Source organism: Penaeus chinensis, chromosome 11, assembly GCF_019202785.1.
Source record: "Penaeus chinensis breed Huanghai No. 1 chromosome 11, ASM1920278v2, whole genome shotgun sequence".
Taxonomy (NCBI): Eukaryota; Metazoa; Arthropoda; class Malacostraca; order Decapoda; family Penaeidae; genus Penaeus; species Penaeus chinensis.
In genome coordinates, this window is record NC_061829.1 from 16043522 (window position 1) to 16058521 (window position 15000).

Genomic DNA, 15000 nt, shown 5'->3' on the forward strand with positions numbered 1-15000 from the left:
TGAGTGGGATTCTTATCACTTTTATGCATGTGATTAGCTTGATTAGATTCTAAGCCCAAAATACGGAAATATATACAGGTGTGGAAGGTTAATGAAATCAATTACATGTTCAGCTGTTAAAAAATAAGAAATTAAAAGTTTTTGATTTTGCGTAAGTTAAGACAGAAGTACGTATAGGGATTACATAGTCTCTTGGGAGTTCGGAAGTGCATTTAAGTGGGGAAACTGGTCTGTAATTGGGTGGCTCATCAGCTGATTCCTCGGTTTAAGAATTGCAGTAACTTTGGTAAATTTCCAATCAAAGGGGGAGGGGCTCCTTGCCAGTGTTTAATATCAGCTAAGGCATGTGCTAACTATTTAATGGCATAATTAGCCGGAATTCATTAACTATTTTCGTGGTATATATTGGTATTTCTGCCTGTTTGCTTGTCTGTCTATCTGTCTTACTCGGTTTCTGTTTCACTTGGCATGATAAGTACATCTTTATTCCTCTATGTGCAAGTACTGTGGTGTTCTCACTTGTGAATTTATCTTTACTCAGTTTATTCTTAATTGTATTAGTGAAGCACTGATTCCTCATGGAATTTATTTGTTGGCACTTTGATATTAGCTAATTAGAATTATGGATATTCTCCTGTTTGACAGGGATATATCGGCAGAAGACTTGGCCAAAATTCAATCAGTTTCGTGAGTACTTCTTTAATGAGGACATGCAATTCCAGCAAAGGTTCCTTAGTAACGACAGTTAATTTACAATTTATTTATTTGTTATTCCTTCTCGACAGAGGTAAGATCAGGAAGATCATATATAGGAAGTCTGTGAGTGCTGGATTCGCAGGAGTGCATGCACCCAGGCTTGTGTAGGTGTGATTTTATTGTCCGTGATATATAATTAACAAAAAAAGACAATTATAACTGCCTAGTATTTATCCTGAACTCTGCGGGTTTTGCACGAACAGTTCAGCATAAGGGATTCGGAGGATCACGCAATAATTCTGCTTATTGTAAGTATTCTTGTTTATAATCCGCCTCATTTTTCACAAGTTCCCTCCCGATTCCACAGCGTTTCGGCGTGAGTCACAGTATTCTAAAATCCTGAGTTTCGTCCGACGACTAGAAAGATACTCAAGGAAGGCTGCCTTGCTCCGAGAAATATTTATTCTAGATGTTCTCGTAATTTGTCGAAAGATTCTTTGTGAGACTAACATTAAGTGTATTGGTTCGTTAGATATATTACCGCTAAGAGATTTTTTTAAAAAGGCTGATATTCAAACGAGTGGCGGGGAAGTAGCCAACCCCTTCATTTGGGCACGAGTTCTAGCCCATTAGTTAGTGAGGGTAGCGGGCCATGACAGTGCCCGGCACAACCGCAAGTTCGCACTTACACTCCTACTCCCGCAGATACACGCCCTTAACGACGGAAACATTATTTATTCTGAGGTGGGCGCCGGCTGAGAGACTTCGCGTGTACCATCATCAGGTGTTGCTTCGTCTGTAGTATCGACAAGGACGGAATTCCAGCGTCTGGCGCGAGTCGAGCCGCTCTTCGCTCGGCAAAAGAGGCTGCAGTCTCTTGCCAGAGCGTCTCACGACACAAACAACCTATTTGGCGTAAATGATGAAAAATTATTATTGCATATTAGTCTTCGCTCTGAGTGATGTATACATCGGGTAAGAATGTGCGGGGTAATGATGACGTTTGTAGGAGAGAATGTTGACGAGAAAACTGCGTCCTGCGGCAGCGAGGGTGAGGATTCAGTATAATCAATAACAAAAATAACTTTTATGGAGTAGATATGAGAAACGCTCCTTTCATGATTGATGATCCTGACATCACAGCTGTCGGTGATAATGGTGCCAGAACGAGATAGAGAGTGGCGATAATATGAACGAAAGATAGACATCAACGATAGGTTTAACGAGTGTAACAGGTAGAGGTAGTATTTGTAACGGTGAGGTGGAGGAGATGGGTGCCCCGAGCGACGTCCTCCATTACTGTAGCATCATCATCTGGGGAGGGCGGCCGTGGTCTCGCCTCTCCCTGCCCGCGTCCCTCCGCTGCCCACATGCCAGGGCTGTGCTCTCTTGTATTCGAATGCATCTGCGCTGCACCTGTCTCTCGCCTGCCATTGCGGTCTTTCCAAAACAAAAGTCGATCGCGAACTTCGAATAAACTGATCAGTGTTCTTTGTGTTTTCCCTTCCTAAGTAGTTCATAACGACAGGGGTTCCCCGTGTCCAGCCAGCCCGAACTAGGTCTTACGGCAGGTGTCGAGCCCTTCAATCTTGAGGGCGGACAGAAGGCGAGCCCGGCCAGACCCTCAGACGGCGGGGGACTCGCTCGGGACTAGACAATAAGGCCTAACCATCAACAAAGTCCTGCCGTCCGCCGCCACCCGCTAGCGTAGGTATGCTGGTTATTACCATCAATATTTCTGGTGAATTACGTCGTGCTGACAACCAGAGAGAGATAAGAGACAATGTCGGATGACCGAAACCGTGTCCATTCTCTGTCATCAGTTTCCATACCCTGAACGAAGACCTACGGAGCCATTATGATAAAAAATAAATAAACTTAAATTCAACACAGGTGTAAAGTTTGCACAGCAGAATCCCTAAACATTTGCAAAGGTGCACCCACGGCTTGCAAGATCCTACGTGGCATCAAAGCATCAGCCAGCCTCTCCCACTCCGTGTCCCCGACGCCGCCGTGTCCTGAATAACACTTGCTGGCCCAATTACCCTCCAGGCACCACTTTATCGCGGTAATGTTCTTAGGACGCGAGGCAGGAGAAGTAAAGAGAGAGTGGGAGGGCGCAGATAGCAATCAGATAAGCTCGACAAGACGTGGCAATTTACGCGGATCTCCATTCCGCATCCACCTGAATTTTGCTCCTTGGACCCGAGCACCACAGGTTGCTCCTGATACCTACTTCACCTGGCAATATCACTCCCAATCGTCCCCTCTCTCTCTGTGTAACTTTCTTCGTCTTGCACTCGTGTTTTCTTTTTTTTCCTGTAACTTTCTCCCACGTTTCGTTTTTCTTAATCGCTCTTCATCTATTTGTAATAGTGTCAGCGCGAACAGATCTCTAAAACACAAAGAACTTTTATAGAAAACAATTTAACAAAGGCTTAACAAAGGCCAACACCGGCAGGAAAATGTGTTCCTCGGGTGATGACGAGAGGAGGCGCCCGCAGAGCGTGGATGATAGCGGTGGATGTAATCATTACATGGTTCACTCCCGCTTCTTTTACAGGTGGTGGAGGTTGACGCAGTTCGGATAGTGAAGAGTCGAGGACGATCTCGCGGGTGTAGGATTGATAGGCATTGTCTCGAAAGGAAGATTGTGGGATGATGTTTACTCTGGGTGCATTTGCTGGTAATGCGCCGATCGTAAGGGAAGGTGCAGGAACAGGGAGAGGTGACTCCAGCATCCACACGTTGACTCCATCTCCGGCGGACATCGTCGCGGTAGAGCAACGCACAGGAAGCGAGCACTGAGCGTGTCTAAAAACACATACACACCACTCATAAAACATGCTCTCTCTCTCTCTCTCTCTCTCTCTCTCTCTCTCTCTCTCTCTCTCTCTCTCTCTCTCTCTCTCTGTCTCTCTCTCTCTCTCTTTCTTTCTTTCTTTTTTTCTTTCTTTCTTTCTTTCTTTCTTCCTCTCTCTCTTCTTTCTTCCTCTCACTCTTCTTCCTCCCTTTCTCTCTCTTTTTCTTTTTATTCCTCTCACTCTTCTTCCTCCCTTTCTCTCTCTCTTTCTTTCTTCCTCTCACTCTTCTTCCTCCCTTTTCTCTCTCTTTCTTTCGTTCTTTCTTTCTTTCTTTCTTTCTTTCTTTCTTCCTTCCTTCCTCTCTCTCTTTCTCTCTCCTCTCCTCTCATCTCCTCTCCTCTCCTCCTGTTCCCTCTCCCTCTCCCTCTCCCTCCCTCCCTCCCTCCCTCCCTCCCTCCCTCCCTCCCTCCCTCCCTCCCTCCTTCCTTTTCTTTCTTCCCCTCTCTCTCTCTCTCTCTCTCTCTCTCTCTCTCTCTCTCTCTCTCTCTCTCTCTCTCTCTCTCTCTCTCTCTCTCTCTCTCTCTCTCTCTCTCTCTCTCTCTCTCTCTCTATCTCTCGCTTTCTTTCACACATCCACACACGTGCTCACCACACTAGGGAAAACTGGCTTGGGTGACAGTGCTCCCCTCATGAAGGAAACAAGGCAGGTGATTGAATAATGTGCTGCATTTATCTATTGATGGGCACGCGAAGGGGAATTGATTAATAATTTCCTGGCGAGCGTAATAGAAACAGTGCAGCATGCCACGCGAGGGACTGGCGGGGCTCCGATGACAGAAGGTCAGTGAGGTCGTCCTTGGGCAGTTTTCTCTGTAGTTGTGAATAAGGGTTTAGTTGTATGCGAAAGGGCTTTGGCTCTTGCTGGAGAGGTTGCGGAGGGCGATGCAGTAGAGGATGACTGCTCCGACGACAGCGACCGCATGCGCAGATGGGACGGAAGCCGCACGCGGCCGCTCGAGACAGAATTCCGGCACGTGTTCCGGTCGGGTGCCGCAGCTGCAGGCAGGACAGCCACGTCATGCCCAGGAGGATCGATCATGCGCACAATTATCTCATGAAAGTGCGGACGTTCGAAGCAGTTTCGTCTAAACTTTGAAAGTTTACCGCACAAAAAACCCAACGGTAGCAGCACACGTCAGGACAAGCCGCCCGCGCGTTTTTGCCGCGAATGCAAATAAAGCCGAGATACGCCATGCACGTTTAGCCATTCCTGAACAGCTCAATACCCTCGGAAGAACTGATTGGCTTCTTGTAGTTAGTGATGCTCAAGTAATCGGCGAGAATTCGGATTTCCTCCGGGAGATGCAGGTTGTCCTCAGGAGGCGGTGGAGGCTAGACAGGCATCTCGCCGTCCCGCTCGCTGGCAGCGCGGCGGAAGCGGCTCTCGGCTCTGCGCGCCCCCGCCGTGAGGGCGAGTCTCCTCTGACGGGGACGACAGCCACGCTCTTGCATCTCACCGCAACATCCTGCTCCGCGCCACACACCCGCGACGGCCGAGTGTGTGTGTGTGTGTGTGTGTGTGTGTGTGTGTGTGTGTGTGTGTGTGTGTGTGTGTGTGTGTGTGTGTGTGTGTGTGTGTGTGTTTGTGCGTGCGCGTGCGTGCGTGCGTGCGTGTGTGTGGGCCAGAGATCTCGCGGCGGGTCGAGGCCTGGAGGACCACCCCGCGGCCCCGCCCCTATGTTATCCGACGCGTTATCTGGCTCCCCCTCGCCCGCATGTTCGCACGGGACCCGTGGCCTCTCCCTCGAAGCGCCTTCTCCTCCCCTCGCTCCTCCAGGGAAAGGTCGAGTCGAAGGAGGTAAATTACCTGCGTCGTGACGGCCGCTCTGACGCGAGCACAATCGCTCCTTATCTCCCATATGGCCGCCCGCGTCCCCACGCCTGATGACAGCTCCGTGAGCCTTTAATTCCTTCGGCATTATTGTCATTCACTGAGCCATTGTTGCGAGCCGCCCCACTACCGCCGGGCGGCCCATGTGATGTTCCCTTAATTCGCACGCTCGAGCGGCCGCCGTACCCCAGGGCCTGTAATAACCAGCCGCTCCCTTGCCCCCTGATGCCTCGCCTGGGCATCGCACACACGCTGCTCAGTGCGGGGCTCCGGACCGATGCACCTGAGTCTCGGCGCGACGCCATGTTTGTTTTCGTTTGGACGCGGTAATGGCGGGATTGATCTCCACTTTGCAGACAGTCTCCCCTGCAGTCACCGAACCCCGGGATGGAGATGGCGACCCTCTGTGTGTTTGTCTAATGGGGGATGGCCAAATCAGCGACGAACAGAAAGAAGACGGAAATGAGGAGAAACTGGAGAGCTCTGGTAAACAGTGGTCGACGGGTTAATCAATTATCTCCCAGCGATTCCGGTCAGTTGCAGGGGCGTCTTGGGGGCGGCGGGATCTCTCGGGGTTATCTCTCATCAGGCCTTTCGAGCAGCGTTGCCAACCCCCGCCGACGCCAGTGTAGCCAGGCCTGCGCGAGTCGTTCCCTCTTTTTCTCTGGAACGGAAAAAAAATCAGCTGTTTTGTAGGAGATCGAAAAAGGGAGAGAAAAAAAAGTGGAAGTTGCTGGGAAAAATATCGGCCGTTTTCTTTATCTTCGTTGACACTGGTAAACCATTAAACATAGTTTAATTGGCCCCTTATACTGTAGACAGCCCCGAGGGTTCCTGAAGTTTATCTCGCCGACGGTTCATAAAAATGAGTCAACGCTGAGTCACTCATGTGAACACGGGACTTTGGTGAAGGAGATAGGAAGCGGAATCCTGATCACAACCGTGACCACAGACGGGGAGGATAAAACACAAAGACTAACTCCTCTAAAGATTTTATGTAGGATTTACTCGCTGATTTGTGGGCATTTGTGTATATGTATGTATATATATACATAGAGAGAGAGATGTTGAGAGAGAGATGTGGAGAGAGAGAGAGAGATGTTGAGAGAGAGAGAGAGATGTTGAGAGAGAGAGAGAGATGTTGAGAGAGAGAGAGAGATGTTGAGAGAGAGAGAGAGAGAGAGAGAGAGAGAGAGAGAGAGAGAGAGAGAGAGAGAGAGAGAGAGAGAGAGAGAGAGAGAGAGAGAGAGAGAGAGAGAGAAAGAGAAAGAGAGATGTAGAGAGAGAGAGAGATGGAGAGAGAGAGAGAGAGATGGAGAGAGAGAGAGATGGAGAGAGAGAGAGAGAGAGAGAGAGAGAGAGAGAGAGAGAGAGAGAGAGAGAGAGAGAGAGAGAGAGAGAGAGAGAGAGAGAGAGAGAGAGAGAGATATGTAGAGAGAGAGAGAGAGAGATATGTAGAGAGAGAGAGAGAGATGTAGAGAGAGAGAGAGAGACGTAGAGAGAGAGAGAGAGACGTAGAGAGAGAGAGAGAGACGTAGAGAGAGAGAGAGAGACGTAGAGAGAGAGAGAGAGACGTAGAGAGAGAGAGAGAGACGTAGAGAGAGAGAGAGAGACGTAGAGAGAGAGAGAGAGAGAGAGAGAGAGAGAGAGAGAGAGAGAGAGAGAGAGAGAGAGAGAGAGAGAGAGAGAGAGAGAGAATAGTTTTCGTTATAGTAACTAATTTATCCGTTCGTTTTAATGCTATATTCAAGGGAAGAGAGATAGGCAAAGAGAGAGGAACAGGTACCGCAGAGGGCACCGCCGTCCCCGTCGCCGTCCGCGTCTCCGGCCGAAGTCGCACTAAAAGCCAGCCGCCCTTTCAGCCAATCAATTACGCCCTTGCATCCTTAATGAGGGTAATTAGTATGCAAATTTCGACACAAAGACATTTTTTATTGCCTTGCTTCTCGTCGAAACTCAATTCTCACTTCTTGGAATTTTCAAAAAAGATATAAACATGAAATGAGTTAGAAAACACACATTTGCGTATATATATAATATGCATATATATATATATATATATATATATATATATATATATATATATATATATATATATATATATGCGTATAAATGTATGTATATATATATATGTGTGTGTGTGTGTCTGTGTGTGTGTGTGTGTGTGTGTGTGTGTGTGTGTGTGTCTGTGTGTGTGTGTGTGTGTGTGTGTGTGTGTGTGTGTGTGTGTTTGTGTGTGTGTGTCTACACACATATATAAACATATACACACATATAATATATATACACATATACATATATACATCTCTCTCTCTCTCTCTCTCTCTCTCTCTCTCTCTCTCTCTCTCTCTCTCTCTCTCTCTCTCTCTCTCTCTCTCTCCCTCTCCCTCTCTCCCTCCCTCCCTCCCTCCCTCCCTCCCTCCCTCCCTCCCTCCCTCCCTCCCTCCCTCTCCCTTCCCCTCCCTCTCTCCCTCCCTCGGCTCTCTTGCTTCCTTCAGCCAGCGTCCACCCCCTTACTCAATTTCCTCATCTCCTCATCCCCACAACGAGTGTGTATAGGAGGGAGGACGAGGGGGGGGGGAGAAGAGGTGGAATAATGAAGGGAAACCTCCTTGCGTTCGTAATTCAGACAACGCTGAGGCTGGTTTGGTTAGGTCATTTTAAGGGGATATGAATTCTGGGTTTAAAAGTCTAAAGGGGTCTACATAAGGATGATAAATACTTGTTTAGACTTTTAGGAGGTTTGATAAATACTTTAGACATTTGGGTGTCTTCGAGGCGGAGATCAGGACCACATCGGCGATGGACTCCAAATATAAGTGAGTATTCTAAGTGAATACTTTTTTTTCTTAGACTTCGAATTACGGGTGTTTGGTGCAGACGTCGGCAGCGCGTCGGCGGCGTAATGTGTGTCGAGGGTGATTCCACGAGGCGGCCCCCCTGTCCACAACGCGACATACGCTGCATTTCTAATTTTGTGCGGCCTCTCTCGTTTCGGATTAAAGGCGAGAGGTTATCATCCTTGGATTGTCGTGCTAAAAGCGTGGTTGAAACGTACAGCATACTGCCTTCAGCGACTGTCTCGTAATTCGAACCAAATCACCACAATCAATAAATCCGCCATTAAGACGGTGTAAAATTCCCCAGTAGATCCTTCTCCCGAACCTCGGCCACTTGCGTTGTGCGTGGGAGATTATCGCAAGAGGATTTCGAGCAGACACGTAAATATCATAAGTAATCCTATTGGGAGATAGCCTCGGCGCCTACCAAGTGCGCTGCTGTTTACATACAGAGGGATCCACAGGGCAGACGGGCCCCTCTCGTGTTTTCGTTGGGTCATGCGAAATAGGTTTATGGAAAATTGGAGAGGGCCATCCATAATGTATGGCGAGACAACGAAAACGGGCCCCAGGCCTTTTTTATTGGGTGTTTTTATTGTTATTGTTGGTCTTGTTTGTGTTATTATATTTTTAGAAAGACATTGCAGTTTTATGTATAATGACAATGTTCATTTCAATTAGAAGGTACTTCCTACATTCTACTCGAAATTATTTTATTAATAATCATTCTCTCTTTGCAGGTACGTCCGCGAGGCAAAATACACAGCTGGAACCCCTTCTTGAAGGTAACGTATTCATCCCTCATGGATTTATGCTCCACAGTGACTCTGGCGCTGTATATTTAAAATTGAATGTTTATGTCAGGAACACAAAGGCTTCAGTTCTCTCATCAAAGCCCAGCGTCACAAAATGTCGTGTTATCTTCCGTGACGAGGCGAGTGTGCAAGTCGTCGGTCGTTTCTCCCTTTTCCCCCGAGCGAGTAAAACACCAGTAATGGATTTGACACATTTGCTGCACCTGCTTATTAAAACGCGAGGTAAAAAGGGCAACTTTTCGCCCGCGTAATTGGTAATATCCCGGTAGTAAGGCGAAACAACTCTCCTCCAGTAAGGTCATCCATTTTTCGTGACGCTGCAAGATTTTTTTCTTTCTTTTTTATTTTACTCCTCCCTGTAACGGGCTATTACCGTTGTTACCCGTATGAGACTAATGATTAATTGGTCGCGATTATCACCAGTGCTTTCGTGGTGAGGAAGGGAGGGAGGAAAGGAAAAGAGAGAGAGAGAGGGAGAGAGAGAGAGAGAGAGAGAGAGAGAGAGAGAGAGAGAGAGAGAGAGAGAGAGAGAGAGAGAGAGAGAGAGAGAGAGAGAGAGAGAGAGAGAGAGCGGGGGGGGGGGGCAGAGACCGAGATTGAGATAGTGACAGAACAAGGAGAAAATGAGGAAAAACAGAAAAAGAGACAAGGGATAGCCTGCGAACGAAAGGGACAGACAGACAGACCGAGCGTAGCGTTGTTCGTTCTGTTTTTGTTATTCTCTCTCGGACGCTTACCTGACCTCACGGCCTTTGCTGTTCGCTCGCCACTCGTTCTGTTATCACTCACAACACTGATGAACCTGTTATGCCACTTGTTATTGTTATTTCGTGTGACGAGGACGGGAAGAACGTGCTTTCGCCGGAGCTTCAAGGGGGCGGGGGAACGGAGGAAGGGTGTAGTAAGGGGGGGAGGCTTCAGAAGAGGGGGGGGGGGTTAAGGAGGTTGGGAAGGAGGGGAGGAGTTTCAGGAGAGGTGGAGAGGGGGAGGCCTTCAGTAGAGCGGGTTTGGGCACCATGGTTTAGGACAGAAGACGAGGCCAGTGAGTGGACGAAAGAGCGAGGAAGGACCAACGAGACAGTGACAGGTGCGAAGGCCATAAATTACGGGTGTTCCGCGGGTTACAGGACGGCGATATATGGACACTGTAATGGCAAAACTTTTCTCCTTGTGTTCTCACAGACATTTATTTCTGACTATTGGATATCGAGGGCTGTATATGGTGGATTCAGGTAGGGTATCCTCGAAAATATGTGCGAGTGTAGAGGAAAAAGGAAGATGGCTGATAGTATCTGGTCGTTGAAGAATGAGAGAGGGAGAAGGTGGGAGAGGAAGGAGGGAGAGAGGGAGGGAGGGAGGGAGGGAGGGAGGGAGGGAGGGAGGGAGGGAGGGAGGGAGGGAGGGAGGGAGGGAGGGAGGGAGGGAGGGAGGGGGAGAGAGAGAGAGAGAGAGAGAGAGAGAGAGAGAGAGAGAGAGAGAGAGAGAGAGAGAGAGAGAGAGAGAGAGAGAGAGAGAGAGAGAGAGAAAGTGTCAGAGAGAAAGAGGGAGAGACAGAGAGAGATTGAGCGCTGAAAAGCACCTGCGGGCTGTGTATTCTTTTCTTACATTCGATGACATCTCCGGCAACAGCGAAGAAGGGTGAATAAAGAGGCATTCTTGTGGCCGCTGATCTCTGGGTCACAGGTTTTGTTAGGCCCGGCCCGGGAAGCAGCCTGGAGGAGCGAATATAATTGCTCGGGTCGCCTGGACAAAGGTATTTTCCAGCCGAGAATCTCAAGGGAAGAAGAGGATGGAATCGTATTTTCTAGACCAGGGTCATTGGGGGAAGGGAAGGGGGGGGGAGGGGACGGGGAAGAGAAGAGGAGGAAGGGGGGTATTTGTCCCAGACAAGGGTAATGGCTGGTAGCTCACTTGTTGTGTATTAGTTATAACGGAGATAATGCACAAGGGAGCCATTACATTGTGCGAATTTTCCTTTTGTGTAACATCAAGAGTCCAAGCCGGAATTATTTGCGTCAGATCCCAGCCATGATACTATTGGGTCTAATTGTATTATGTGTCATCACTCTACGTATTATTGTGCAGTCGGGGAAGAATGTGGTATTGTGTCATAGGTATGTAATATGTCATCGACCGATTATTAATGGTTGCGGGAACTTTTTAATAACTGAGAGAAGATAAAGAGCAGCGAGCGAGCTGACTTCATTAGAATTGTGACATTCATCTTTTTTTCATATATATCAAACTTGCGAGAAAAAAACGCTGATTTCGCTAATTTTTTTTTACCTCCAGATGTTTATGGTGGCCCTGGCGGCGCTGCCTGTCCACGTGCGTCATGCAGAACAAAGACGCCCGCATGAACCCCTATATTTTAGGGTTGGGTTACAAACTTGAGCCGGTCCGATATCACTTCCCTTTCACCTATTGTGGGTGGTCACTAATGTTTTTTCTCTCTCTCTTTTCACCCACTTTATGAATGGTATGATTTTTTTTTTTTTTAAGATAGAACTTGCAATGTAGGGAGCTCGTTTTGCTAGTTTCTCTGTGTTGTTGAAAAAGAAAGATAGAAATGCTTGGTAAATAAGACTACAGAAGTTTTAAAGCTAGCATCACTGATTGTGTTTTTTTCTTTCTTTCTTTTCTTTATTTTATTTTTTTTTTTTTTCACGTAGGACGCACCGTGAGAGAGTACCGACAGGACAGGCGGAAGTTGAAATTGTATCTTACTGCATGTAACAAGAGAGCTAAATTGTCCACGCACACGCGCAGTCTCAGCTTCCCCTCTCTGCCCGTCGGTAAAACAGCGACTCGCCGTTCCCGCTTACTCCTCATTGGGGGATGCGAGAGTCCCGTAGTCCTTTCCCCTCTGTTCTCCCCCCCCCCCCCCCTTAGTCCATTCCACTCCGCTATCACAGATGCTGCTGTTCCTCCTCTGTAAGCTCCCCTCTCCCCCCCCCCCCCCCCCGTCTCCCCTTGATCCTCTTTCCCCTCTCGCCCGCTGGACCCTCCTCTCCCTTCTTCCCCCTCCCTTCTCCTCCTCCTCTTCCTCTTCCTCGTCCTTCTGCTCCTTCTCCTGCTCTTCCCCTCCTCCTCTTCCTCCTCCTCCTCCTTCTCCTCCTCCTCCTCCCTTTCCTCCTCCTCCCTCTTACTCCTCCTCCATTCTCCTTTTCCTCCTCCTTTATCCTTCTCCTTCGTCCTTGCTTTCTCATCTCCCCTCTTCTCTTCTCCCCTCCCTTCTCCCTTCTCCCTTCTCCCCCAAGCGGCTCAAGGCGAAAGTTCCTCGAAGATCAAGTTTCCTCCGCGCGTTCGAGGAAGTGATTGATTATCCACCATTGTTGTGATATTTTTGCTCCTTTCAAATCATTATCTTCTTCTAATTGATGTTCGCTTCTCGCCCGATCTTCGCTTTTTCATTTCAGAACGCAAGCAGTCCATTATATAACATCAGAAACGAAATTCCAAACCAGCGCTCCTTTCTTGAACAAAATCGCAAAACCCGGTACGCGTCCGAATACGCTCCTTGGTATTGAAAGTCTCGGCGCGTATTCGGAGTCAGAATAGCGAAAATAATCGACAGATCAGAATTCTCCCGGGGAACCGGTGAGAAGGAGCGGCTTGTATTAGTATATCTCCCAGAAATGGAGCCGAGCATCCTACGGTCTGGCGAGGGAAACGTGAAGCCGGTGTGAAATTGTCACCTTGAACCTGAGGCTCGGTCTGTCACTGGAGTAGATGGTGAGGGAGGAGGGGGAGGGGGAGTGAAAGGGCCGTGTTGTGGCGTGTCAGCCATCACTGACATGGCTTGGTCAGGATGAAGACCGATAGCGCGGTGTCCGTGTAAACATCAGCACAAAACACCGTCAGCTTGTATACATGCGTGTTTGTTTGTAAAGCTAGCACGTAGTTATGTGTAACCCCGCATGGGTCGGATTATGGAGATTTATATGCATTACACATGGGCAGTGATTTACTATCGGCGGCCGGCATGAATATTGATAGCCCGCTCACACTGAAAATTATATTCATGCCTCACTAATACTACGATCAAAGACTTGCTCGAACTAATGAATGTAAATCAAATATGAATTGCGATCCCAATTTCCGTCCCTTAGCCCCGGCCGAGGAGCGCACCTGCCGCACGAAAGGCCTCACCTGTCTGCCGCGAGAGCATTCACAGGTGAGTGTCATGTCGTATTGGCGTCAGGTGAGTGCAGGCAGCCCCGGCAGTTAGGCTTTTCGGGCAGCCTCTGTGAACTGAACCTCCGAGCCCATGAGATTCCAGTACAGTTGAGGATTAGCGCAGATGCGATGAACGCCAGTCGAGAGAGAGAGAGAGAGAGAGAGAGAGAGAGAGAGAGAGAGAGAGAGAGAGAGAGAGAGAGAGAGAGAGAGAGAGAGAGAGAGAGAGAGAGAGAGAGAGACGGCGCAAGAACAAACAATGGTTAAAGAGATTGCCTCCCCTTCCCGAACGATGGATCCAGCCGATTATATAGCAAAAGTAAACATGAAAACGAATTAGTTGACCCCCCCTCCCCCCCCTAGTCAGGCCTCTCCTCACTTAAAGTCCTCAGACCTCAGACGTTCAATCCAAAAATATAAGGGGAATAGAATTCGCGTTATTTCATATAGAATGGGTTTTTTATTATTAATCTAAGACTCGGTGTCCCTCGGTCTGCCTGGCGGAGCTCCGGTGGACCCGCATGTGACAAGAGAAACCCCACGAGAGGACCCAGGTGCCGCGCAGCTGAGGTTTGAGACGGCTTCAAGCATCGAGTGACGACAATCAGTTATGCGGGTGTGGTCAGGTAACTCGCCTCGACTCGACGTGATATAAAAATCGATTGAAAATTGAGATGGATTGGTCAGGAGTGATTAACGATAGGCTCTTCCTTTGCGTTATAACGTCGTTTTTTGTTTTTTTGTTTTTCAAATAATGAAAACTTCATATTCTGTGGAGAGCGTTAACAAAGCAAGCCCAGATATGAAATTAGACAGTAGTGTGAAGCGGGTGCAGTTGGAGTGAACTCGTGAACCCGATATATCCGCTTGTGAACCGCAGCTGAATCGGGCTTCTTCCTGCCTCGTCCCTCGTCTCCCCTTCATGACACTCTAGAGTTTTAATACCACACATTGATTAATTTTCGACATTCAATATTTTGAGATTGGTTTTCTGATCGTTCCTTTTTTTTTCTATTTCTTTTTGTTCGTCGCCAACGTGAAAGGGGGAGGGAGATGAAGCCGGAGACTCGCTTGCCCTTTAGATAATTTATTTACCGGGACCAGCAGCCTTGCACAGTACCCTCACGACGGAGGAATGAAAGCCATGTCCCTTGAGTGCGTCGGCTCGTTACCTGCGTCCCCAGCCGGCAGTTCTGTCGTGCCGTTGCTAAGGTTTCCTTGTTTCTCGCGCGTCTGTTTACATTTACTGTCGTAGGCTTACGCCGCTCGCTCAGAGTATTACACGTTACTTCGTTTTAATATATAGAGACCCTTTATTTTTTTAAATTGAGACTTTATTTTTCTAATTTCGTGGGCGAGGACTCACTGCGAGGAAAGTCTTCTCAAATAATCGGCTTCTTATTCTAAATTGTCCGGAGTTGCCGCCTCGACCTTTCATTCCCCGCTATTCACCTCACGCCCGAACTTTCCTTCGCTCTCCGGTTCCGGCTAATTAGCAGGTCAGTCCCGCGGAAAATAGATTAAGCATGAAGTGCTGAAACTGCGTATGTTAATTTTGTGACTTTTACTTTGGCCTTTTTGTCGCTGGGGAAAATTACATATAATGGCTTTTAAAATGGGACGGAGAGGAAGGCTTTTCTACAGGCGGGGGGAGTGGGAGCGGCTCCGTCACACATGGCAAGGGTGAGTGGGCGGGGTGGGTGGGGTAGGCGGGGGAGGGTTATCGCGACATGCCGTAATGGAGGTTATGGCGATGTCATTGTTCCTGCGGCTGG

The 15000-nt window shown here is 48.3% G+C and overlaps 1 protein-coding gene across 2 annotated transcripts in view; it reads left to right on the top strand.

The window, feature by feature from the left end:
• Positions 1-15000, top strand: part of LOC125030367 (latrophilin Cirl-like) — a 144222-nt gene that overhangs the window by 93317 nt on the left and 35905 nt on the right. For both annotated transcript variants that reach the window (XM_047620396.1, XM_047620395.1), the window contains exon 3: positions 8972-9016. In XM_047620396.1, the coding sequence (XP_047476352.1) occupies positions 8972-9016 (45 nt within the window). The remainder of the gene's footprint in view (positions 1-8971; positions 9017-15000) is intronic.